The sequence below is a fragment of the Terrapene carolina genome, unplaced genomic scaffold, assembly GCF_002925995.2.
Source record: "Terrapene carolina triunguis isolate 2854851 unplaced genomic scaffold, T_m_triunguis-2.0 Scaffold85, whole genome shotgun sequence".
NCBI classification, from domain to species: Eukaryota; Metazoa; Chordata; order Testudines; family Emydidae; genus Terrapene; species Terrapene triunguis.
Genome location: NW_020664436.1, coordinates 1773551 through 1798255, shown reverse-complemented (window position 1 = coordinate 1798255; position 24705 = coordinate 1773551). Strand labels below are relative to the sequence as shown.

General features: G+C 47.9%; 1 protein-coding gene across 2 annotated transcripts in view; it reads right to left on the bottom strand.

Annotated features, from left to right (window-relative positions):
* Positions 1-24705, bottom strand: part of LOC112105407 — a 78756-nt gene that overhangs the window by 39728 nt on the left and 14323 nt on the right. For both annotated transcript variants that reach the window (XM_024198183.3, XM_024198184.3), the window contains exons 2-3: positions 20175-20253; positions 15664-16154 (exon numbers count right to left, since the gene is read on the bottom strand). In XM_024198183.3, the coding sequence (XP_024053951.1) occupies positions 15664-16154; positions 20175-20253 (570 nt within the window). The remainder of the gene's footprint in view (positions 1-15663; positions 16155-20174; positions 20254-24705) is intronic.

Below are 24705 nucleotides of genomic sequence, written 5' to 3'. Positions count from 1 at the left end.
CTTGGTGAGTGGCCTGTCTTTTTGCTCGGGGGCAAAGTCACATTCCATTCACCAGCCAGGCCAGGCCACCTCTCACCAGTAACTTGGGCTAGACCACCCCATCTCATGGACTTGGTCCCTAGAGGCACATATACATCTCAGCTCCAGCCCAGACATAGCTACTGGAAACACTCCGGACGCTGCCCTGTGCTGTATCAGCTCTGAAGTATCCATGCCAATGTGCCCATCTGACCTCCTTTCCCTCTGGCCTGCAGCCAGAGCACCAGTCTTAGGCCAATGTCTTCTTACCAGCTGCTAGGGCTCAGAGCTAAAGGAAGACAGCAGGGCTGGAAAGGTTTCCTGCCAACCCCAATTAAAAGCCAGTAACTTCAACTTCAGGCTCACAGTTTAGTGTCCCCAATGCCAGGTGCTATTACTGTCTCTTTGAAGATCCCGATACACCCAAGATGGCTTCTTCTCTCGCTCCTCAGCGGGCTCCTCTGGGTCTCCGTTCCCTTCAACTCATTCTCCCCCAGCCTGTGCACATCCTATTTCCTTCCCTTCTCAAAGCCCTGCAATGCAGCCACAAGCATGGTGAGGACTGAACAAGACTCTCTTTGGGACTTGCTGATGCCGCCCATTAAGTAGCCAGAAGGGGTCGCTGTTGGGTCACTGCCTTTCTCCATGGGGGCTGAATGCATTACTGTTGCAGGGCTCCCATTCTCTGCTGTCCTGGGGAAGGAGAGACTGGGACTATTAATCCAAGTGTAACCTCTCGCTTGGTATGTGACCACTAGATCTCAGGAGACTGACTCATGCTCCCTCAGGAGACACCCTATCATGCCTTCAGTCAGGAACCAAAGCAGGAGGTCATCAAGGCAACAGGCTCCAGATGCTCCCAGAAGGAACAGATGTGAGTTTGCTGCTGCTAGCTGGTAATAGCAAGGGTGGTGTTAAGATAGCATGATGCTCAGAACAGGTATATTCACCACGCAATTCTCTCAGTTGCATAAGCTCACAGGGACGGAGACCACAGAGGAGGTGATGCTGTGTTGCCGGTCCCTTGGGGAGAACAAGATCGAAGCACAGCTGTCCTTTCCTGACAGAGGCACCCATGCGGAGACTCACCCATCCATTCTCTTTCAGCCTACTCCCATTGCGTGTATGACAAAGGCAACTCTTAACTTGCTCAAGATAGGCCAGGACCTAAACCAGAAGGAAGGCACTGAGGGACAGTAGCAGAGATGTGTGGGCCCAGGCATGGAATGGCAAATATATTCCACATCAGGACTGAAAGTGCGCTGTTAGAGTTGTGGCTGGAATAACAGGGGATGCTAGAAGGTGGGAACTGGGGTTCATTAGCAGCGCAGCTATAAGGAGACCTAGAAATGGAGCAGCAGCAGCTGCTCCAAGTCAGCACTGAGGGGCAATAGCAGAGCTGACTGGGGGCAAGAACTGGAAGAGCAGAGGGGTGCTCACAAATCCGGATTACTGACATGCACCCAGAGAGCTGTGTGAAGGGAGCCCACACATCAACGGATTCGTGGTGACCCATGCTCAAAGACAGCTTTGCTGATCAAAGTGAGCTGCTGTTCCTGCAGAACAGTGGCTGATCCCTAGCTGAGGAGCAGCTCTTCTCCTGCTCCGATTCAACCAGCCATGCCAGCGCACAAGAGCTTCCATTGTCGTGTGTGTTTGCACAGAAAACATCTCCCAGGTATTCCATAATGATAACCATCCACAGCACACTTACAGGGCAAAATGAAGAGCGAGAGAGATCTGCTAGCTGGCAGAATTATAATCACCTCCTCAGAGGCAGGGTGGGGGTGCCCACACCCTCCCCATTGAGCCTCCCTCTACTTCCCAGCACCTGGGTGTTCTCAGATGGCACCCCTCCCTCCCTTCCCTGCTATCTGCCTACACGGACTCTATAAATGTCTTAATCAGCAAACCAGACGTCAGCTCTGAGGGCACAGAGCCAAAGATTCTCTCCAGTAAACATTGGACCAAGAGAACAGAACAGCCACCATCTCCCGGCCTCCTCCAGGGAAACGGAGACAGGGGGCGAGAGAGAGAATGGGAATGGTCTGCCATTCCTCGTCGGCAGTGAGTGTGGTAATGTCTGACCCCTTCTCTGCTGCAGGGCTATAGATCTTTGTGGGCTTGACGGATTGGATGAGCTAATAAATCTTTTCAGTCCGAAACTGCTACAGTCCTAGGATTGCCTCACAGCAGTCAAGCCCCCCCCATCCCCCCACAATGCTCTGAACCCCTCGTTGTGCCTGGCATATCACCCCGGAATGTTGGCTGGGGGGAGGAGCACAGAGCAGTAGGAGACTCCCCCATTGTGATAAGGCGGAATTGCAAGATGCGATTTGGGGGGGAATCCAGGATTTCGTAATTGCAGAAGCCAGAGGGATACGAAAAGCAGGAATCAGGACACGGATGATGCATCAGGGATCAGGCTGCTGCTGTCGTGGTTTCTCACAATACGGCTCCAACCAGGATGTGGAGCAGCATTTAGACACAAAAGCAGCTAAGGCCCACATTTTCAAACTCCAGTGCCTATCATTACGCCACTCACTCAACGGCTTGATTTTCAGAGCTGTTGAGTGACCACAACTTCCACTGAAACCAACAGGAGCGGTAGGAGCTAGATTCATAGATTTTTAAGGCCAGAAGGGACCACTGGGATCATCTGGTCTGAGCACCTGCAAAACTCAAGCCAGGGAATTTCGTGATGGACAGCCCTGGAGACTGAAGTCCACCACTTAACCACAAATAAAGAACAACATAGGTAGTGGCAAGTTAGCACCAACTGTGACTGAAGTTTTGCAAGGTCCATCAAGTAGCAGATGAAGGGCTCCAAAGAGCCAGCAGATAAGCAGACTAAGAAATTGTCTAGGCCGGATCCCGAGCAGCTCAAAGGGGCCCCTCTTCACTATTTAGTATGTGTTGGGGGGCACAAAAATACTCCTGCTTAGGGCCCCCAATGGGCTCGCATGGCCTCTGCAGCAGACGGTAATAATTTTCAGTCATTAACAACCTGGGCTTGATTCAGACTGGTGACCTGGAGGTGAAAAGGGCTCTAGAGTCTTCTCTGTCCAAAGGCTGCTTTTCCTGTCTCCATTTACCAGACAAGGGCAAGCCCCAGCTGCCACGGGGATTTGTAAATCACCACCATCCCGCAGGCCCCTTTTACTTAATGCAGTGAAATCAGCTGCATGTTTACAGCTCAGCAACCAGAGCTAAATCTGTGCTGAATTCCCATCACACTGGGGCAGACACACACACACACACACACACACACACACACACACTTCCCACTGGTTTTCTGCTCCTTCATATGACCAGTATGAGGGCCAGGTGAGCTTTCAATGCTGCCCCACATGGCAGGTTCATTCCACCTGAAATGCCAGTATTCGTCAGCAGTAGAAAGGAATGAAAATGTGACCTGCAGCCATACAGAAGCTAGAGCAAAGGGTGGATTTCATGGATAAGTCCAGAGGAGAGGATTGCCTTGAGTAGTTAGTGGAGCAGATATTTCTCAGACCCTTCACATTTGGTTTGAGATCACTAGGCCCTCCTCTCAGCTTGGTTTGCTCGCACACTGAAGGTTTGTCCGCCCGCCAGAGAGGATACAAAGTCAACAGGGGGAGCTCCATTTCTCCCCCAGGATACGTTCCGAATAAAAACACCGGATAATGTTTTCCTCTTCTATAGCCCCTTGCATCTGAGGATTGGAAAGCACTTGACAAATAGGAATGAATTACGCCCCAAATCACCCTCTGGGAGTTAGATATTATCCCCTTTTATATATGAAGAAACTGAGGCACTGAGGTGCAGTGACTTGCCCAGAGTTTGGGAGTTCCAAATAAACGCCGCACCCAGCCCCAGAGGCCAACAGCAGCCTCAGCCTTTCAGGGACATGTACAACCCTCACTGAAATGCATGCAGCTGGCATGGACGCTGCCCAAGGACAATGATCAAGTGGCAGCTGGGACAGGCTATTCACTAGAGCCGTGTGTGCCGGCGCATGCCAGGGCATTTCAGCCCAATTAAAAGAAAGAATGGAAAAAGATCTTCTGGGCTAATTTTTTTAATCCTCTGCAGTAGCAAAGAAAGAGTTTACTGACCGCATTATGCCCGCTCCAAAGGGCAGAGACTGTGTGGCAACCAGGCGTGGCAGGGAATGGGGCTGCCACTTGTCCAAGCTCACTGCTATGGCACCATGCCGCTGTGATGTAATGCTGGGAAGGGAGGCCCAGGCACCTGCCCCGAATGATTTTCTTTTAAAACTCCACCTGTGTAGGTTGGACTGAGAGGCCAGGACAGAATCCTCTGGCTATCCACAGGACCGGTAAGGTGTGGGGAGCAGCAGGGCAGGCTTCCCCCATACACTGTACCTCATAAATGTGCTTCAGTCCTGACCCAGGGGCACCATCCCTCCAGAGGGGAGAGGGGAATTCAGACTCAAAGTCCATTATTTGTATTATCGTAGCATCTTGGAGCTTCCCCCCATCATGGCCCGGGACCCTGTTGTGCTAGACATTGTATAAACACAGAACAAACAGACAGGCCCTGCCCCAGAGAGCTTAGCCAGCCAGTCATTGGCCTCTCGTCAGAGACTGCCAGGGAGAGGCCAATTGTGTCAATTTCTTTGGACACTGGGAACGGGACTGAGACTCACCATCTCATTTCACAGAGACCCAAGCGACTGTCTGGATCCACGTTGTGTCACTATTCAACCTAGACTGGGTTTGACATAGAGGTGAAGGACTCAGCATCCCATCTCTGCCTCTAAGCCATGCAGTCCCCACTCAACCAAAACAAACAGGCACCTTCTTGCTCAGCCCCACATCTTTGCTCCCTGCCTGTCTGAGTCCTACCTGCCAACTTCCAGCACCCACTGCTGGCCGTGCAGACCCAATGCAGCTGGGGGAAAGCAAGACAGCTTATTTTCCTCCTTGCATCAAACAAAACCAGCAGCTACATTCTGCTGGCTGAATTTGTATTAGTAAAGATAATGAACAAGGAACAGCTTGATGTTCAAAGCTCAGGTGGCATCTGCAACTCCTGGCCATTTTTATTACTACTCATTTGAATGACACCAGTATCCAGAGACCAGGGCTTCATTGCACCAAGTGCTGTACAAGCGTTTCAAAAGAGACAGTCTCTGCCCTGAAGAGCATGCGATCTAAAGAGACAAAGGGTATGTCTACACTACAAAATTAGGTCGGATTTATAGAAGCCGGTTTTATAGAAACCGGTTGTATGCAGCCGATTGTGTGTGTCCCCACATAAAATGCTCTAAGTGCATGAAGTCGGCGGACCGCGTCCACAGTACCGAGGCTAGCGTCGACTTCCGGCGCATTGCACTATGGTACCTATCCCACAGTTCCCGGAGTCTCCGGCGCCCATTGGAATTATGGGTTGAGATCGCAATGCCCGAATGATGCAAAGCAGTGCCGCGAGGGGTTCTGGGTACATTGCGTCAGGCCCCTCCCCCGCCGTCACAGCAACGGCAGACAATAGATTCGCGCCTTTTTACCTGGGTTACCTGTGCAGACAACATACCACGCCAAGCATTGAGCCCGCTCAGCTCAGCTCACCGTCACCATATGTCTTCCGGGTGCCGGCAAACGTGGGACTGCATTGCTAAACAGCAGCAGCAGCTTACTGCCTTTTGGCGGTAGACGGTGCAGCATGACTGGTAGCCTTCATTGGCGATCTGGGTGCTGGCAGCCGTGGGGCTGGCAGCCGTGGGGCTGCATTGCACCAGCCCCTTGCCTTTTGGTAGAAGATGGTTTATTACGACTGGTATCCGTCGTCGTCGTACTGCAGTGGCTGTCAATCATGGGCACCCGGGCAGACAATGATGGTTATCAGTCATAGTATGCTATTTTCTGCCAGGCGCCCTGTTGGATCATTGCACGTTTGCAGAGTCGTAGCATGCTATTTTCTGCCAAGTGCCCAGTATTGTCTGCTAAGCACCCAGAAGAGGCCGATGGCGATCTGGGTGCTGGCAGACATGGGGCTGGCAGACGTGGGGCTAGATTGCTACACAGCAGCAACCCCTTGCCTTTTGGGCAGTAGATAGCATATTACGATTGGTATCCATCATTGTCATATTGCAGTGGGAATCAGATGGTGCAATAGACCTGAAGGCTTACTGCCAAGCGCCCAGTATTTGCTGCCAAGCACCCAGAAAATGCCAAGGGCTATCAGTCATGCTGCACCGTCGTCTTAAGATGTAAAAAATAGATTTATTCTGCATTCATTTGCTTTCCCCCTCCCTCCTGCTAAACCCAGGCTTTTGAGTTCAATCTTTGGGGGGGGGCATTCTGTGTGACAGTTGTTTGTGTTTCTCCCTGATGCAAAGCCACCTTTCTTGATTTTAATTCCCTGTACCTGTACGCCATGTTGTCACTCGCCCCTCCCTCCTTCCCTCCCTTCTTCCCCTGGTCCGTCAGATACTACTTTCGCGCCTTTTTTCAGACCAGACGCCATAGCCAACACTGGGATCATGGAGCCCGCTCAGATCACCGCGGCAATTATGAGCACTATGAACACCACGCGCATTGTCCTGGAGTATATGCAGAGCCTCCTGGACATGCCAAAGCCAAACCAGGACCAGCTGAGGAGGAGGCGATTGCAGCGAGGCGACGATAGTGATGAGGAAATTGACATGGACCTCTCACAAGGCACAGGCCCCAGCAATGTGGAAATCATGGTGTTACTGGGGCAGGTTCATGCCGTGGACCGTCGATTCTGGGCCCGGGAAACAAGCACAGACTGGTGGGACCGCATCGTGTTGCAGGTCTGGGACGATGCCCAGTGGCTGCGAAACTTTCGCATGCGTAAGGGCACTTTCATGGAACTTTGTGACTTGCTTTCCCCTGCCCTGAAGTGCCAGAATACCAGGATGAGAGCAGCCCTCACAGTGGAGAAGCGAGTGGCGATAGCCCTGTGGAAGCTTGCAACGCCAGACAGCTACCGGTCAGTCGGGAATCAATTTGGAGTGGGCAAATCTACTGTGGGGGCTGCTGTGATCCAAGTTGCCAGGGCAATGAGAGACCTGGTGATATCAAGGGTAGTGACTCTGGGAAACGTGCAGACCATAGTGGATGGCTTTGCTGCAATGGGATTCCCAAACTGTGGTGGGGCGATAGACGGAACCCATATCCCTATCTTGGCACCGGCGCACCAAGCCACCGACTACATAAACCGTAAGGGGTACTTTTCAATGCTGCTGCAAGCCCTGGTGGATCACAAGGGACGTTTCACCGACATCAACGTGGGCTGGCCGGGAAGGGTACATGATGCTCGCGTCTTCAGGCAGTCTCTTCTGTTTCGAAAGCTGGAGGAAGGGACTTTCTTCCCGGACTAGAAAATAACCGTTGGGGATGTTGAAATGCCTATCGTGATCCTTGGGGACCCAGCCATGGCTCATGAAGCCGTACACAGGCAGCCTGGACAGTAGTCAGGACCTGTTCAACTACAGGCTGAGCAAGTGCCGAATGGTGGTGGAATGTGCATTTGGGCGTTTAAAAGTGCGCTGGCGCAGCTTACTGACTCGCTCAGACCTTAGCGAAAAGAATATCCCCATTGTTATTGCTGCTTGCTGTGCGCTCCACAATATCTGTGAAAGTAAGGGGGAGACATTTATGGCGGGGTGGGAGGTTGAGGCAAATCGCCTGGCCGCTGATTACGCGCAGCCAGACACCAGGGCGGTTAGAGGAGCACAGCAGGGCGCGGTGCGCATCAGAGAAGCGTTGAAAACCAGTTTTGTGACTGGCCAGGCTACGGAGTGAAACTTCTGTTTGTTTCTCCTTGATGAACCCTCCGCCCCCCCCCCCACCACCCGGTTAACTCTACTTCCCTGCAAACCAACCACCCCACCCTCCCCTACTACCCTCCCCCCTTCGAGCACCACTTGCAGAGGCAATAAAGTCATTGTTACTTCACATTCATGCATTCTTTATTAATTCAGCACACAACTAGGGGGATAATTGCAAAGGTAGGCCTGGATGGGTGGGGGAGGAGGGAAGGAAAAAGACACAGTGAACTTTAAAACTTATTGCACTGGAAATCATCTAGGCTGGAGTGATTGGGTGGCCGGAGGCCCCCCCACCGTGTTCTTGGGCGTCTGGGTGAGGAGGCAATGGGACTTGGGGAGGAGGGCTGTTGGTTACAGAGGGGCTGTAGCAGCGGTCTCTGCTCCTGCTGCCTTTCCTGCAGCTCAACCATACGCAGGAGCATATCACTTTGATGCTCCAGCAGCCGGAGCATCGACTCTTGCTTTCTGAGTACAAGTTGACGCCACCTCTCCTCTTCAGCCCGCATTTCAGCACGCAACTTCTCCTCTTGAGCACGCAACTTCTCCTCTTCAGCCCGCGATTCAGCACGCCACCTCTCCTCCCGCTCATATTGGGCTTTTTTAAAATCAGTCATTGACTGCCTCCACGCATTCTGCTGTGCTCTGTCAGCGTGGGAGGCAGTCTGTAGTTCAGTAAACATTTCGTCACGCGTCCTTCGCTTCCTTCTTCGAATATTCACTAGCCTCTGCTAAGGAGTAAGATTTGCAGCTGGTGGAGAAGGGAGAGGTTGTTAAAAAAGATACATTTTAGAGAACAATGGGTAGACTCTTTCACGTTAGATTTTGCTGTTCACAACATCACACAGCACATGTGCTTTCGTTACAAGGTCGCATTTTTCCTCTTATATTGAGAGTCTCCTGGTTTGGTGTGAGAGATCACTCACGCAGTGCCAGGACACAGATTTCAGCTTGCAGGCAGCCATGGTAAGACATACAGTCTTTGGGCTTTTTTAACCTTCTTAACATGTGGGGATGGTTTCAAACAGTACTGCCCTCATTTCCCATACCAAGCACCCGTTTGGTTGGCCATTTAAAATGGGTTTGCAATGTAAAAGGAGGGGCTGTGATTTCAGGTTTAACATGCAGCACAAACCCAACTAACTCCCCTACCCCACACACCCAATTCTCTGGGATGGTCACTTCACCCCTCCCCCCCACCGCGTGGTTAACAGCGGGGAATATTTCTGTTCAGCAGAGCAGGAAGGGGCACCTCTGAATGTCCCCTTAATAAAATTGCCCCATTTCAACCAGGTGACCGTGAATGATATCACTCTCCTGAGGATAACAAAGAGCGATAAGGAATGGATGTTGTCTGCATGCCAGCAAACACCGGGACCATACGCTGCCATGCTTTGTTATGCAATGATTCCAGACTACGTGCTACTGGCCTAGCGTGGTAAAGTGTCCTACCATGGCGGACGGGATAAGGCAGCCCTCCCCAGAAACCTTTTGCAAAGGCTTTGGGAGTACATGAAGGAGAGCTTTCTGGAGATGTCCCTGGAGGATTTCCGCTCCATCCCCATACACGTTAACAGACTTTTCCAGTAGCTGTACTGGCCGCGATTGCCAGGGCAAATTAATCATTAATCATTAAACACGCTTGTTTTTAAACCATGTGTAATATTTACAAAGGTACACTCACCAGAGGTCCCCTGTGTGCCCTCAGGGTCTTGGGTGAGTTCGGGGGTTACTGGTTCCAGGTCCAGGGTGACAAACATATCCTGGCTGTTGGGGTAACTGGTTTCTCCGCTTCCTTGCTGCTGTGAGCTATCTATGTTCTCTCCATCCTCATCTTCCTCGTCCGCCGAACCCGCTTCCCTGTTTCCAGAGAGGGACTGATAGCACACGCTTGGGCTAGTGGTGGCTGCACCCCCTAGAATGGCATGCAGCTCCGCGTAGTAGCGGCATGTTTGCGGCTCAGCCCCGGACCTTCCGTTTGCGTCTCTGACTTTGTGGTAGGCTTGCCTTAGCTCCTTAATTTTCACGCGGCACTGCTGTGCGTCCCTGTTATGGCCTCTGTCCTTCATGGCCTTGGAGATCTTTTCTAATGTTTTGCCGTTTCTTTTACTGTTTCGGAGTTCGGCGAGCACTGCTTCATCTCCCCAGATGGCGATCAGATCCCGTACCTCCCGCTCGGTCCAGGCTGGAGCTCTTCTGCGATCCTGGGACTGGGACTGGGACTCCATCATGGTTACCTGTGCTGATGGGCTCTGCATGGTCACCTGTGCTCTCCACGCTGAGCAAACAGGAAATGAAATTCAAACGTTCGCGGGGCTTTTCCTGTCTACCTGGCCAGTGCATCTGAGATGAGAGTGCTGTCCAGAGCGGTCACAATGAAGCACTGTGGGATAGCTCCCGGAGGCCAGTAATGTCGAATTCCGTCCACACTAACCCAATTCCGACCCCCTAAGGCCGATTTTATCGCTAATCCCCTTGTCGAGGTGGTGTTAGGAAACCGGTTTAAAGGGCCCTTTAAGTCGAAAGAAAGGGCTTCGTAGTGTAAACGTGTCCAGGCTTAAGTCGATTTAACGTGGCTAAAGTCGACCTAAACTCGTAGTGTAGACCAGGCCAAAGAAAGGGTTATTAGGTTATTCCCATTTTATGAACGGGGAACTGAGGCACTGGAAATTAAGTGACTTGCCCAAGGTCAAACAGGAAGTCTGTTGCAGAGCAGGAATTGAAATCAGATCTCTAAAGTCCCAGCCAAGTGTGTCTTAATCACAAGATCATTGATTTAGCTGAAGCAAAGTGAATCTGAAATGACTGGGGGAGTCTAAGGCCTGGTCTACACTTAAAAGTCAGGTTAACAGTTACAGCACTCAGGCACATGAAAAATAAATACCCTTGAGCACCATAGCTATGTCAACTAACCTCCAGTGTAGACACGGTTAGGCTTACAGAAGAATGCTTCCGTCAGCGTAGGTACTGCCACTCATGGAGGTGATGGAAAATCCCCTTCCATTGCTGTAGGAAGTGTATGGCGCCGTATCTGAGCCACTGTAGTAGCTGTAGTGTAGACATGGCCTCAACAGTCCACACAATCATGTTACTTCTATACTGATTTTTCTAGCAGTAACCACCCTTCAATGGTGCCTTTAGACTAGTCCTCAGAACACAGGGGAGTTCCCCTAGACTTGGGTCTGTCCTGCAGAACTGGGCACAAGCAGCAACCAATGAGGGCATAAATTAGAGGCCAGGCAGCCCTTTTAGGCTGTGATCATGAAGCTCTACGTCTGCAAGTGTTTGGTTAACTTATGTTCAATATTTTTCAAAATAAAATTGTGAAAAAATTCAAAAATGTTTCCATTTTGCAGGAGTCAAGATGGACTGACCCATCTTTATTCCTCCCCACCCTTTTTTTTTTTTTTAAATCAAAACCATTATTGAAGTTTTTCATTTACCAAAACCTGGGGTTTCTGAAAATGAAAAGCGTCAATAATGTTCTCAATCAAAATTTCTTTGAAGAGAGCCACAAAAAAATTCTAAAACAGCAATTTGCAAAATGTTTCATTAAAAAAACAAAAACGTCTTGTTCAAAATAATTCCAGCCTACTCTTCTTTTCCAGTTCTCATGCTGTGATCCGAGCAGAGAGGAACTACTGTGAAAAAGGCCTGTCTGGTGGAGCTTCCATCCTCGCTGAAAGCAGGAAGTACCAGGAAGAAGCTTGTTTCTGCAAGATTCCCCTCCTCCACTTCATGGGTTCTGAAAAGCCTCAGCAGCTTGGGAAGCTGAATCGAAGGAGCCTCCAACCCTTCTGAAGTTCACCCTTTGCCAACGAACTCTCGTAATCATGGTGCTGCGCAGCGACCGTGGGAAGAATCAATTCATGCCTCTGACTCCGAGATTAAAGACGTGTGTCAGGTCTCAAGAAAGGGTCCCCGTCCCGCCAACCATACACACACACCTCCCGAAACTGACGTATTTTGCTCAGCTGTGCATTGGCTCTTCTATTTTTTCTTCTCTAACTATGCAGGGCCCAGATCTGTGAGCCTTGCACAGCTAACACTTCTGTAGGCACCAGCGGATGTTTTGGGTGCACCAGGAGTACAGGATTGGGCCCTCTGAATGTTCTGTCATTAATTGCTTGTTGAGCAGGGCAGAGAGGCTGGCGGTTGGGGGTAATGTGCTGAAATCACGAGGCTGGGCATTATGCATTCATGGAGCACATGATGCCAGCCGTGGTGGAGAGGGACAGCTATTGTGATAGGGGCAATGATGTCTTGGAGACAATGGGAAAAAGGGCCCTTTGTTCCGTATTTTTTTTAAAGATACAGAACAGATTTGATCTTCCTTTTGGTGGGACCCTCAGACAAGTCGAAAACGGGCCTCGTTAACAAGGCTAAATTCAGTACACCAACGCAAAAAACAGAGCAGGAAAAGTCTGAGTTAGAGGCCTGAAGGCAGGAAATTCACAATTAAAATAAGAGGCTCTGTCCTTACTCTACTGGGGTCACCAGATGTCCAGAGGCATCTGACACCCATTTTCCACCTGGTGGGATTTTAAAACTTGACACTACATCAGTGCAGGAAGAAAAGCAAATAAGGTGAGAGTTGAGATACTCAACACTGGAATAATATTCTAGTGAAAGGAGACAGATCAAACAGGCATGAAACAGATCAGCCAATCATATCAGAAGCAGGACATCTATTTAGCCCATAAATACCAAGTTTATTTATACTCAGTAAGAGTCAGTGCAAGATCCAGTGATTTATATGTCTTGATCCTGCTCAGATACAACATTGTGAAATCAGGAGGAATGCCATTTAAGTCAATAGTTACACCTGAGTAAAACCCATACGAGTCAGTGAAGAAGTAGACTCGAGAGTCCAAAAACTTTAGAAATGGATCCAACATTGTCTGACTTACAGAACTACATTTATTCATACAATGAGACTTAAAAAAAATACTGGGCTACCAATAATCCCTGCCCCTGAATAACTGAATGTTGTGGGTGAACCTAAGACCTGGAAATAGTAGATATAACTCCACTGAAGTCAGCCGATTTGAATCTGGCTCTCTATAGTGCAATGAACTGGCTAGTATGGCTGTGACACCTCCGCCCTCTTAATGGATGGAAATCAGGACTGCTCAACTGTGTCGCACAGAGTCAATACAGCTAATGGAGCCTTTACCTCAAACAAGAAGTCCTAGCTGGCCACGGATCTAAAATTCTAGAGAGGAGAAGAGGGATGGACTGATGATGCAACTGGAGAGATCTTCACATGAAGTCAAGCAATGTACAGAGTTACTACCTCTACCTCAGCAACAGCCAGGCCTCCATTTACCCTCCGCTTGCAATGGTTCCTTCTCAAGTCATAAGAACGGCCATATTGGGTCGGACCAATGGTCCATCTAGCCTAGTATCCTGTCTTCCAACAGTGGCCAATGCCAGGTGCTTCAAAGAGAATGAACAGAACAGGGCGATTTATTGAGTGATCCCATCCCCTGTCATCCAGTTCCAGTATCCGATAGTCAGAGTTAGGCACATCAAGAGCAAGGGGTTGCATCCCTTACCATCTTGGCTAATAGCCATTGATTGACCTATCCTCTATGAATTCTAATTCTTTTTTTAACCCAGTTATACTTTTGGCCTTCACAACATCCCCTGGCAACAAGTTCCACAGGTTGACTGGGTGTTGTGTGAAGTACTTCTTTTGTTTGTTTTAAAACTGCTGCCTATTAACTTCATTGGGTGACCCCTGGTTCCTGTGTTATGTGAAGGGGTAAATAAAACTTCCTTATTCACTTTCTCCACACCATTCATGATTTTATAGACCTCTATCACATCCCTCCTTAGTCATCTCTTTTCTAAACTGAATAGACTCAGACTTCTTAATAATTCCTCAAATGGAAGCTGTTTCATACCCTTAATCTTTTTTGTTGCCCTTCTCTGTACCTTTTCTATTTCTAATATATCTTTTTTGAGATGGGACGACCAGAATTGCATGCAGTATTCAAGATGTGGACCTATCGTGGATTTATATAGTGACATTATATTTACTGTCTTGTTATCTATCCCTTTCCTAATGGTTCCTAACATTCTATTAGCTTTTTTGACTGCCACTACACATTGAGTGGATATTTTCAAAGAACTATCCACAGTGACTGCAAGATCTCTTTTTTGAGTGGTAACAGCTAATTTAGACCCTATCGTTTTGTATGTATAGTTATGTTTTCCAATATGCATTACTTTGCATTTATCAACATCAAATTTCATCTACCATTTTGTTGCATAGTCAGTTTTGCGAGACCCCTTTGTAACGCTTCAGTCTGCTTTTGACTTAACTATCTTGAGTAATTTTGTAGCATCTGCAAAGTTTGCCATCTCACTGTTTACCCCTTTTCCCAGATCATTTATGAATATGTTGAACAACACAGTACAGACCCCTGGGGGACACCACTATTTACCCCTCTTCTCCATTCTGAAAACTGGCCATTTATTCCTACTCTTTGTTTCCTGTCTATCAACCAGTTACCGATCCATCAGAAGTCCTTCCTTTTTATCCCATAACTGCTTACTTTGCTTAAAAGCCTTAGGTGAGGGACCTTGTCAAAGGTTTTCTGAATGTCCAAGTGTGCTATATCCACTGGATCACCCTTGTCCACATGTTTGTGGACCCCTCAGAGAATTCTATTAGACTGATGAGGCATGATTTCCCTTTATAAAAAACATGTTGACTCTTCCCCAACAAATCATGTTCATCTATGTCTCTGATAATTCTGTTCTTTACTGTAGTTTCAACCAATTTGCCTGGTACTGAAGTTAGGCTTATCAGTCTGTAATTGCCAGGATCGCTTCTGGGGCCATTTTTAAAAATTGGCATCATATTAGCTATCCTCCAGTCATCTGGTACAGAAGGTGATTTAAGCGATAGGTTACATACCACAGTTAGTATTTCTTCAATTTCATATTTGAGTTCCTTCAGAACTCTTGGGTGAACACCATCTTGTCCTGGTGACATTACTGTTTAATTTATCAATTTGTTCCAAAAATCTTCTCCACTGACACCTTAATCCGGGACCGTTCCTCAGATCTGTCACTTAAAAAGATGGCTCAGTTGTGGATATCTCCCTCACATCTTCTGCAGTGAAGACCAATGCAAAGAATTTATTTAGCTTCTCCGCAATGGTCGTGTCTCCCTTAAGTGCTCCTTTAGCATCCTAATCATCCAGTGGCCCCACTGGTTGTTTGGCAGGCTTCCTGCTTCTGATGTACTTAAAAAAAATTTTGCTTAGTTTTTGAGTCTTTTGCTAGTTGCTTTGCAAATTCTTTTTTGGCCTGCCTGATTATATGTTTACACTTGACTTGCCAAAGTTTATGCTCCTTTCTATTTTCCTCAGTAGGATTTGACTTCCAATTTTTAAAGGATGCCTTTTTGCGTCTAACCACTTCTTTTACTCTGTTGTTTAGCCATGGTGGCATTTTTGGTCCTCTTACTATTCTTTTTAATTTGGGGTATACAGTTAATTTGAGCCTCTATTATGGTGTTTTTTTTAAAGTTTCCATGCAGCTAGCAGGCACTTCACTCTTGTGACTGTTCCTTTTAATTTCCATGTAACTAGCCTCCTCATTTTTGTGTAGTTCCCCTTTCTGAAGTTAGATGCTGCTGCAGTGGTGTTCTGTAGCTTTTCCCTCCCGCCCTCACAAGGATGTTAAACGTAATTATATTATGGTCGCTATTACCAAGCGGGGTTCAGTTATAATCACCTGTTGGACCAGATCCCCATGCTCAATTGAGAACTAAATCAAGCATTGCCTCTTCCCTGTGAATTGCTGACTTTTCCTGTGTGAAGCTGACTTACCTGCTGCATTTTTTCCAGGTCAAGGCTGGGTCTGCTGACCTTGTCCCCGTAGCCTTGCCGGTGTCTCTTACAAGGCATGACTTGCTCAAAGCCGGCCCCAACACTTGTGAATATCAGAGGCCTGGAGGTTGGGTTCCGCACCAAGGGCTGGAGTCTCTTAGGAGGGGAGGCACTGAACAGCACTGGGCTGGGGCTAGCATGCAGACCATCGGCTTGTTCCACCACGGGCCGGAAGGACATGCCGCACAAGTTCTTCACTTCCTCGTCACTGGAGGACGTGTTGTTGCTGTCACCACAGCAAGAAAGCCTGCTGACCTGAGACCACTTCCGCTTCTCGGTGGCAAACTCTCGGTTGATGCGCTCCAATTCCTCTTCCGAGCTGTGGCGATCCAAGCTAGCATGGAAAAGGGCCCGGACCTTACAGCATTGATTCTCCTGGTTCTGGAGCTGATTGGTCGCAAGAGGGGTCAGTGTGCAATTCCGTCTTCTCTCTGAGGGAAGGAGGAGAAATGTGAGTGGTAGGACAGGTGTGAATCACACCTGCTATACAATCAGGCCTATTAGCTTCTGATCACCCCTCCTTGATCCTCCAAATAACCACTTCAATTGCTCATTAGCATATGGCTGGAAGTCCACAGATCACAGCTCAGCTTTAAGCTGGCTCACTGGACCCCAGCCAGAGAACCACCAGTTGGACACAGACTGTACAGCAAGTATATTGACACACCAGTTATTTCAGCACCTGAATCTATTAAAAAGCTGGGTCCCTATGTAATGTGCTGGCTTTGTGTGTGAGAACAAGTGGATGACGTTGCCTTCTAGTGGCTGACTCTGTGAGACGATATGGGACTTACAAGTAGTGTTATTTAAAGGAATTCTCCTGAGACTCTAACAGCCGAAGCAGTGTTTTTGAGCTACGTGTGCGCTACCAACCCCCCTCCAATTATTAAAGCTGCTGAACACTCCATTATAAGATCTGTTTTCAGTTGCTTATAACTTTGCCAAACATTAACCATTTGTGCTAAAATTTTCCATGCCAGGCGTCTACCTCAGGCTGAATGTTTCCGGAAAACTTCAGCCAAAATGGTTAACTGGTTTCCAAGAACAAGGCTAGGAAAAAACACATTTGTTTTGCCAGTGTTAAAAAATTCTGCCGACCTTTTCTTTGAGCTCTAGTGCCTTTGCAGAGCAGGGAGTTAAAATTTGGCATGGGGAACCCTTTATGTCAGGGATGTGCCTTTTGCTATCCCCATAAAAATCCACCCAAATTTGGCCCTCCAAAAAAATCAATTAACAGAAGCTCAGCAGAGGCTTGCTAGAGTTTTGCAGCTAAATTCTCCAGAGATTCCATTGCACTGGGCCTGCTCCAGTTTGGGGCTGAGCAAGACTTCCCTTGCACTTGTGGACCATGCCCTGGAGCTGAGAGCTCTCAGTGATCCCCTGCTGGGTCCAGACATGGTGGAGATGGAAGCTGCTTGTTCAAATGCAGAGGGGCCAAGAGCCAGACCTCAGAGATGGGGAGCAGAAAGGAGTAAGGACAAGGAGTCTGGGAGAAGTGGAAACTGGGACTATTTGGGCAAGAAGACTGGCAACTGCTGGGAGAAGAAACTGGGAATGGTTAGGCAAGAAGACTGATACAGGCAGCTGGTAGAAAGAAAAGAGTGGGGAAGGAGATGGGGTGTGGGACAGGAATCTGGAGGGATGAGACTAAGACTTGCTGGACAAGCAGACTTGAGAGGGAATGAGAAGCCTGAGAAATGGAGAGAGGGATTGGCTAGGTGAGGAGAAAGGGGTGGGGCAAGGAGCCAGAGCGGGGAAGAGGCAGGACTGGGACAGGCTGGAGTGTATGGGGTAGAAGGGGTCAAGTTTGGGAGGAAATGGGCAGAAGAGTCTAGAATCCCCTCTAGAGCCTGGAATGGAACCCAAGATGCACCCTCTTCTGTCAGCAAATATCTGTGAAACCCATTGGCCATATGTCTCATCCCCATCGAGTGCTGGTCCACAGAGAGGACGGCAACCTGCTACTACTACCCGTTACTTTGTTAGCTCATGTGGCAGTGGTCTCACTGGTGGATCTCAAGGTTCCACCCTGCTGCTGATCCACATGAGTGTCAATCTGATGCCACATGATGGAATTTCTATTTTCTCCGTTTCTTTTTAGAAAACCTATGAAATGGAACCCCCAGAACAAACTAAATGAAAAGAACCATATGAAGGGTTGCAAAGTCATGCTCTCAAAAGTCAGGAAGCACCAGAAGTAAGGTTGCCTGTGTTTCTTTAAGTCAGCCCCCTTGGTGTATGCATTATGAGATGGTCTCAATTACATGAGCGTATACTATTTTTTCCACAGGACCCTGCATCATTCAGTGCACAGGATGGACCATGCTCTGGAGATGAATCATGGTTGTGTAGTGAAGGAGGAGACTGCGGCCTGTACAACTCCTGCCTCGTATGTGGAGTGCAAGAGTGGCTAAAAGTCACTCCAACAGAATCAGGTGTGTAGTGAGTGAGGCAGAGGAAGGAGAAGGAATGAACTCATGATGTAGGCAGTTGAACGCTGCTGTAGAGAATTGGATTCTATCCCTGCTTTTGCCATAGAGTTCCTATGTGGTGCTGGGCAAATCACTTCAACCAAACTTTCCACAGGTGGCCATGAATTAAATGTTCCTCATTTTCTGGGTGCCTGACTTGAAAACCTGGGATGTGATCTGCAGAAGTGAGCGCTCATCCCAATGGCAGCTGTGCTTTGGATATAGAAAGTGCTATACAATGATAAGTTCTCTGAAAAATCAAGTATTATGTATCTCAAATGGGGCACAGGTGTGTTGGGAAAATAAATTCATTAATCTTTGTGAAGCACTCCGATACTGTAGTGATGAGCACCATAGAAAAACCCAGGAGGAAATGAATCATTGTGTCTTCACAGCAGGGTTTGAACAGTGTGCAGTAAATAAACAACTCAACAATGACGAGAAAACAAAATATTGAAGAGCTCTCATTCAGTGAGCATTGTACATTCTGGGCTCTCAGTGATCCACGGGTCCTGTGGAAAAAAAACAGTATGTGCTCATGTAATTAAAAACGGTCTCCTAATGCATACCCCCAAGAGGTCTGATTTTAGGTAGCACAGGAAACCTTACTTCTAACACTTCCTAACTTCTGAGAGCTAGACTTGGCAACATTAATCATGTTATTTTAATGTAGTTTTTTGTGGGTAACATGATATTATATAAAAACTAGGTCTGTTATCTGAAACTTATGAAGAGAAAGCATTGTCCAGTAGATAGGGCTATGGATTGGAAGCCAGAAGACTGGGTTCTAAGCTCTGCCATTGACCTGCCCGGAGACCTTCTCCTCCCTGAGCTACTGTTTCCCTGCCCATAACAGGAGGTTAATGATACTTAAGGCTTGTCTCCACAGGGCCACTCAATTGAATTAACTAAAGGTGTGAAGTTAAAGTGCATGAACCCCGCCATGTGGATGGCCTCATTCAGAAGTAAAGAGGAATTCGTTCACTTTATCTTCACTCCTTTTAAAGGAGAATTAAGGGCTTTGTCTACACTTGAAATCCTACCATGGCACAGCTGCACCACTGCAACTGTGCCGCTGTGCACTTCAGTGTAGACACTACCAACGCCGACGGGAGAGGTTCTCCCATTGCTGTTATTATTCCCCCTCCCCGAGAGGCGGTAGCTAGGTCCCTGTGAAGACAAGCCCTAAGGGCTGGTTCACACTAACCCCCCACTTCGAACTAAGATACGTAACTTCAGCTACGTGAATAACGTAGCTGAAGTCGAAGTACCTTAGTTCGAACTTACCGCAGGTCCAGACGCGGCAGGCAGGCTCCCCCGTTGACTGCGCGTACTCCTCTCGCAGAGCAGGAGTACCGGCGTCGACGGTGAGCACTTCCGGGATCGATCCCAGAAGATCGATTGCTTACCGCCGGACCCGGGGGTAAGTATAGACGTACCCTTAGTGAACAGCTTAGAGAACTGTGGCCTTGGTCCTGCAAACACTTGCACAATTTCATTGATGTGAGTAGTCCCACTGACTTCAAGGCTGCTCTGACTTACTCTGGGGCTGAGCAGGTCTACGCATAGTCTCAGAATATGTGGGTGCAAGACTGGCTTAAAGCCACTCGAATAGAACAACTGAAATTAGTCCCATTGTGTACTTGTACACTGGCAGGGACCTGTTCATGTACACGGAGCTTAAGAAGGATCCTTTCTATTGATACCCTTGTGAGCTGCTGTTTACAACCCCTGCTGATTCCAGCAGCCCCATAGGGCTTCCTGAGGAAAGGTTGTCAAGCTAAGGAGGATGTACATGGAGATGGGAGCATCCACAAAGCGTCCACTACGGAGATGCGGGCGGGACAGTAGAACTGGCTGTGGTGCAGGAGGGATAATATAAACTGGAAGGCAAGTCTCTTTCAGGACAGAGGGGCAAGGCAAAACGCACTTCCACCATGGCAGCCTTGATTTATGCTCTTTATTCCCTTGTCCCTTTACCTCTGTCGATCTGAGCAAGCTCCTGGTTCTCTCCCTCAGAGTCATCGCTGTCCTCCTCATCACTTGGGGGGTAGGAGATCTAGGTGACAAGTCAGAAAGGGAAGGTTTCATCGTTGGTATTAAACATCTGATGCCCCCTGCACCTCTGCTGCCCACACCCACTTCCCCAACCTCTCCCACTCAAATCCTGCAGCCACCCACCACCATGAACCACACTCACCCTGCCACCTCGCAGACACCCTGCATAAACATCTTCCTCCCCAACCTCGAACTCCACCCCCACCCCCACGTACCCAGCTACCAAACCCAGTACAAACGCACACTGCCTGCTTCCACCTCACCTCCCCAATCTGTCCCCGTAACACAGTGGTTCTCAAACTTTTGTATTGGTGACCCCTTTCACACATCAAGCCTCTGAGTGCGATCCCCCTTATGAATTAAAAACTCTCTTTTTTATATTTAACACTATTATAAATGCTGGAGTGAAGCGTGGTTTGGTGTGGAGGCTGTCAGCTCATGACCCCCCCCATGTAATAACCTTGTGACCCCCCTGAGGGGTCACAACCCCCAGTTTGAGAACCCCTGCCGTAACACAAACACATCTCCTCCTCCCAATCTCCCCAAACACACATACCCTGTAACCACACACAACCTGTCTCCACATCCACCCCACACGTACGCCCACTTCCCCAACTCCTCCCCACCATGCTGCCACCAAGTCCCCCCCGCCAACACACACACATCCTGTCAACAACCACGCCATCCTACAAACCACACACATAGCTCTACACCAGTCACCCAACATGTGCACCCACCCTCTCCTTCTAGGAACACACGAACCACCGAAGAACATACACGCCCTGCCACGCTTTCTGGAAGAGTCCAGTGCAATTTACCAGAGATGACACAAATTAGATCCTATAGAAATGTAATAGGGCTGTCTAGAATTTACTTCCAAAAGCCTACAGAATATGATAGAAAGAGACTCCTTCTATAGGCCTTTTAGAACCACCCCCCAAAATTTCATAACGAATTAAATCCTATAGGACAGATGAAAAAGATCTTTAGGTTCTCATTTGCTATTATGCTCTATAGGACTCTTCCATAAAGGACCTTACACATGGCCATGCAGCATATACACCTTCTTCTCCAAAGCCAAAACACCCACAATGCCCCTTTCCTACAGGCACACATGCTATGCCACCACACACCCACAAACACACATGGCTTGCCACCATTCAACCCATGCCAACACCCCACCAATAGGCTTTCCCCATTAGCAGTGACTTGATTTAGCAGCCACTTTGACTGGTACTAAATCTTCCAGGTATATTTGGAATAGACATTTCATGTTGCTGACAATTCCAGATATACCTGGATTTGGCCAACCAATGCACCTGAACCAAAACCCCATATCCAAGCACCCACTAACATGGGGGCTATGGGTTTGTTTGGAATTTTTTAATCTAAATTTGGTGGCTGGCCCCTATGCCTGAGATGGACTGAAGTAGAGCCCTGGATCAAATTGCTGCAGCTTGGGTCCAATTCTGGATAGAACACATCTGACGTTCTGCTGAACATTCCACATATAGCTGCAAAAAACACACCTACTGTATTGCCAAATGTGCTGATACGCCTATGGAGACTGTGCCTGCAACGCTGCTGAATGTGGCACACATAGGAATTTCCATAGTCCTCAGACCTGATATCCAGCTAGCCCGTATCCCATCTCTGCTAGTGGCCAGCACCAGATGCTTCAGAAGAAGATGCAAGAATCCCAAGAAAGCCCACATAATGGGCAATTTTGGAATAAACTGCCTGTAGAGGAATTTACTTTGTATCCCCAGGCCATTAGTGGTTGCCCAAAGCATACAGTTTTCTATCCTCTATACATTTTTAATCCTACCTAAAATAACTGTGCGTGGTCCTATTATTCATCTAATTATCAAAAGCTTTTCCTGAATCCTGCTAGGCTCTTGGCCCACAACAGTATCCTGTGGCAATGAGTCTCACAGGTTAATTATGAGTTGTGTATGGGAGAGGGGGAAAATATATTTCCTTTCAAAGTTTTTAATAGGCTGCCTTTTAAATTGCATGGTGATCCAGGTAGAATGCACACATGATGTTGATGCAAATCTATCTTCTCATACTCCACCGGTCCCCAGGAAATGTCACTGGAGTCACACAGCCCAACAGGTGCACACAGGGACTAGCAGTACCGGAGAAAATTCACTTCACTGGGGCCATATGTGGACAAAACAAATAAGAGGACTGGAGAAGGTCTACAGCTGGCACCAAACACAGGCAGAGCATCTGTATCAACCCAACCACCATCCTGCAGTCTGATGTAAGTGGGCATTGTCAAATCTTCCCTACATCCCTTCACATTTGCTTCTCACCCTCCTGTATTTGCAATGCCCTGCTAGAAACTGGAAAATATTTTCCTTCCTGGATGGTCTGAGAATTTCCCACTACTACTTGTCAAACCATGACAGTGGGAGCTGGATTTTCCTGAGCTCGGCATGTGGCTGAAGTCAATGCAGTTGCTTGTTTCTCCACAGCAGCTAAGATTACATTGTGCATGTGTGAGCGCGCACACACACACACACACGCACACACACACAATTTAATAAGGACATTTAGCACTAAGGAGAGGTGCCAAGTTAACAGCTATGGAGTATGAAGTCCTCCATTTGTCCAGAGGGCTGGTACAATATGTAGCTATTATTTGTATTAGAGCAGTGCCCAGAGGCTCCACCTGAGACTGAAGCCCCATTGTGGGACATGCTATACAAACACACAGTGGGCTTCTCTTCAATCAGAGTTAACTCAACTTGTAACTTGATTGCTGCCCCTAACTTGAGTTCTGTCCACACACACTGAACTCAAGTGTGGTTGCTGTTAACTCAAGCTGGCTGGCCTAGCGGGGGGGATAGGCTAAAACTTGTCAGCTGCTAACATGACCACTCTGCAGTTTGGAAGCAGGTTAGCTCCTCGAGCATCGCTAGTCCTCCAATGCCTTCCCACAATGCCCCATGTGCCCAAAAAGGGCAGACAAGTTCTCCCACAATTCCCTGGGAAAGAATACACAGAGCGGCTCAGTTTACTAAGCAGTGCTAAGAAGCATGGCACATGTAGGGTTGCCAACTCTGGTTGGATGAATTCCTGGAGGTTTCATCACATGACATAATCTTTAATTAAACAATTAATCTTTAATTCCTGGAGACTCCAGGACAATCCTTGAGGGTTGGCAACCCTGGGGACATGCCTTCAGAAGTCTCAGCATGCCACACACCACAGCAGCTGGAGTGTCATTTCACCTTGTGACTTCTCTCGCTCAAGCTGAGTAACTCCAGTGGAGATAACTGGAGTTAACACTTCAGTGAAGGCGTGCCCAGCAAGAGACAGTCCCTGCCCCAAAGAGTGTACTCTGTGCTTTTAACAATGATTAGAATGGAAAAACTGAGCCTGTGGCAGTAATACCACAGGAGTGCCCATAAGTGCTCCCATACTCTGGTATGGCGAGCAGTGTGATAGAAATGCCTACATGGATAGATGTGGCTTCTACCATCCGTATAACTATTTATCTTACTGAGACAAACAGGTTTTTAGCACTAGCCACAAGACAACAAGCTATGCTCCGTTCTGCCTCACATGGCGTTCACAAAACCACCAAGTGAGATCTAATTCCAGAATCAAAGCAATTAGAGATGGAAAATACCTACTAAGTCATCCTATCTCTCCCCAGAACTTCCCTGGGGAGGCCATTCCACAATCCAACAGCTCTTACCCGTAGAGCATTTCACCTGATACTCAGTCTCAACTTTTCCTTTGTTCAATTACATCCCAATAATCTTACTATAGTTAGACCCCTAGAGGCCACACTCAAGAGTGACTTTTCCTCTTTTGGTCTTTCCACCTTACAAATATCTGCAGACAACTATCATGCATCTCCATAGTTGTTATTTAGCCTGTATTTTAGTTCTTTTAATCTCTCATTTTATTAGTAAACCTCTCCACATCTTAAATCATAGTTAGGCTTTAAAAAAACAAAAAAAGAGTACAGTTGAAAGGTGCCACACTGACAGCCCTGGAAACTGAAGTCCTCCGTTCATCTCCAGAAGTGATACTGTACAGGCAGAAGCAGCAGTGAAGCTTCCCCTGCACGATACCCAAGAAATGTGCCTCAACCCTGACAGATGGGCTGCTTTCATGGTAGACTGAATATTTTTCCACACATCATAAAATTAGCCGGTGGAACTCACTGCCACAAGATATCGCCAAGGCCAGGAGATTAGCAAAATTGAAAAAAAATAAAATAAGGGCTGGACATTTATATGGATAAGAATTTCCAGTATTATAGTAAAATTTAAACAAACATTTTGGAAGGATATAAACATTCATGTTTCAGGGCATAAGCAACCTCTGAAGTGGAGAAGAGCTTCTCTTCCCTAGCTCCTCCTGACCTTTACCCATACTACCTTGCTCTCTTAGGTGTTCCCAACATCAGCTTCATGTCTCTACCCTCCAC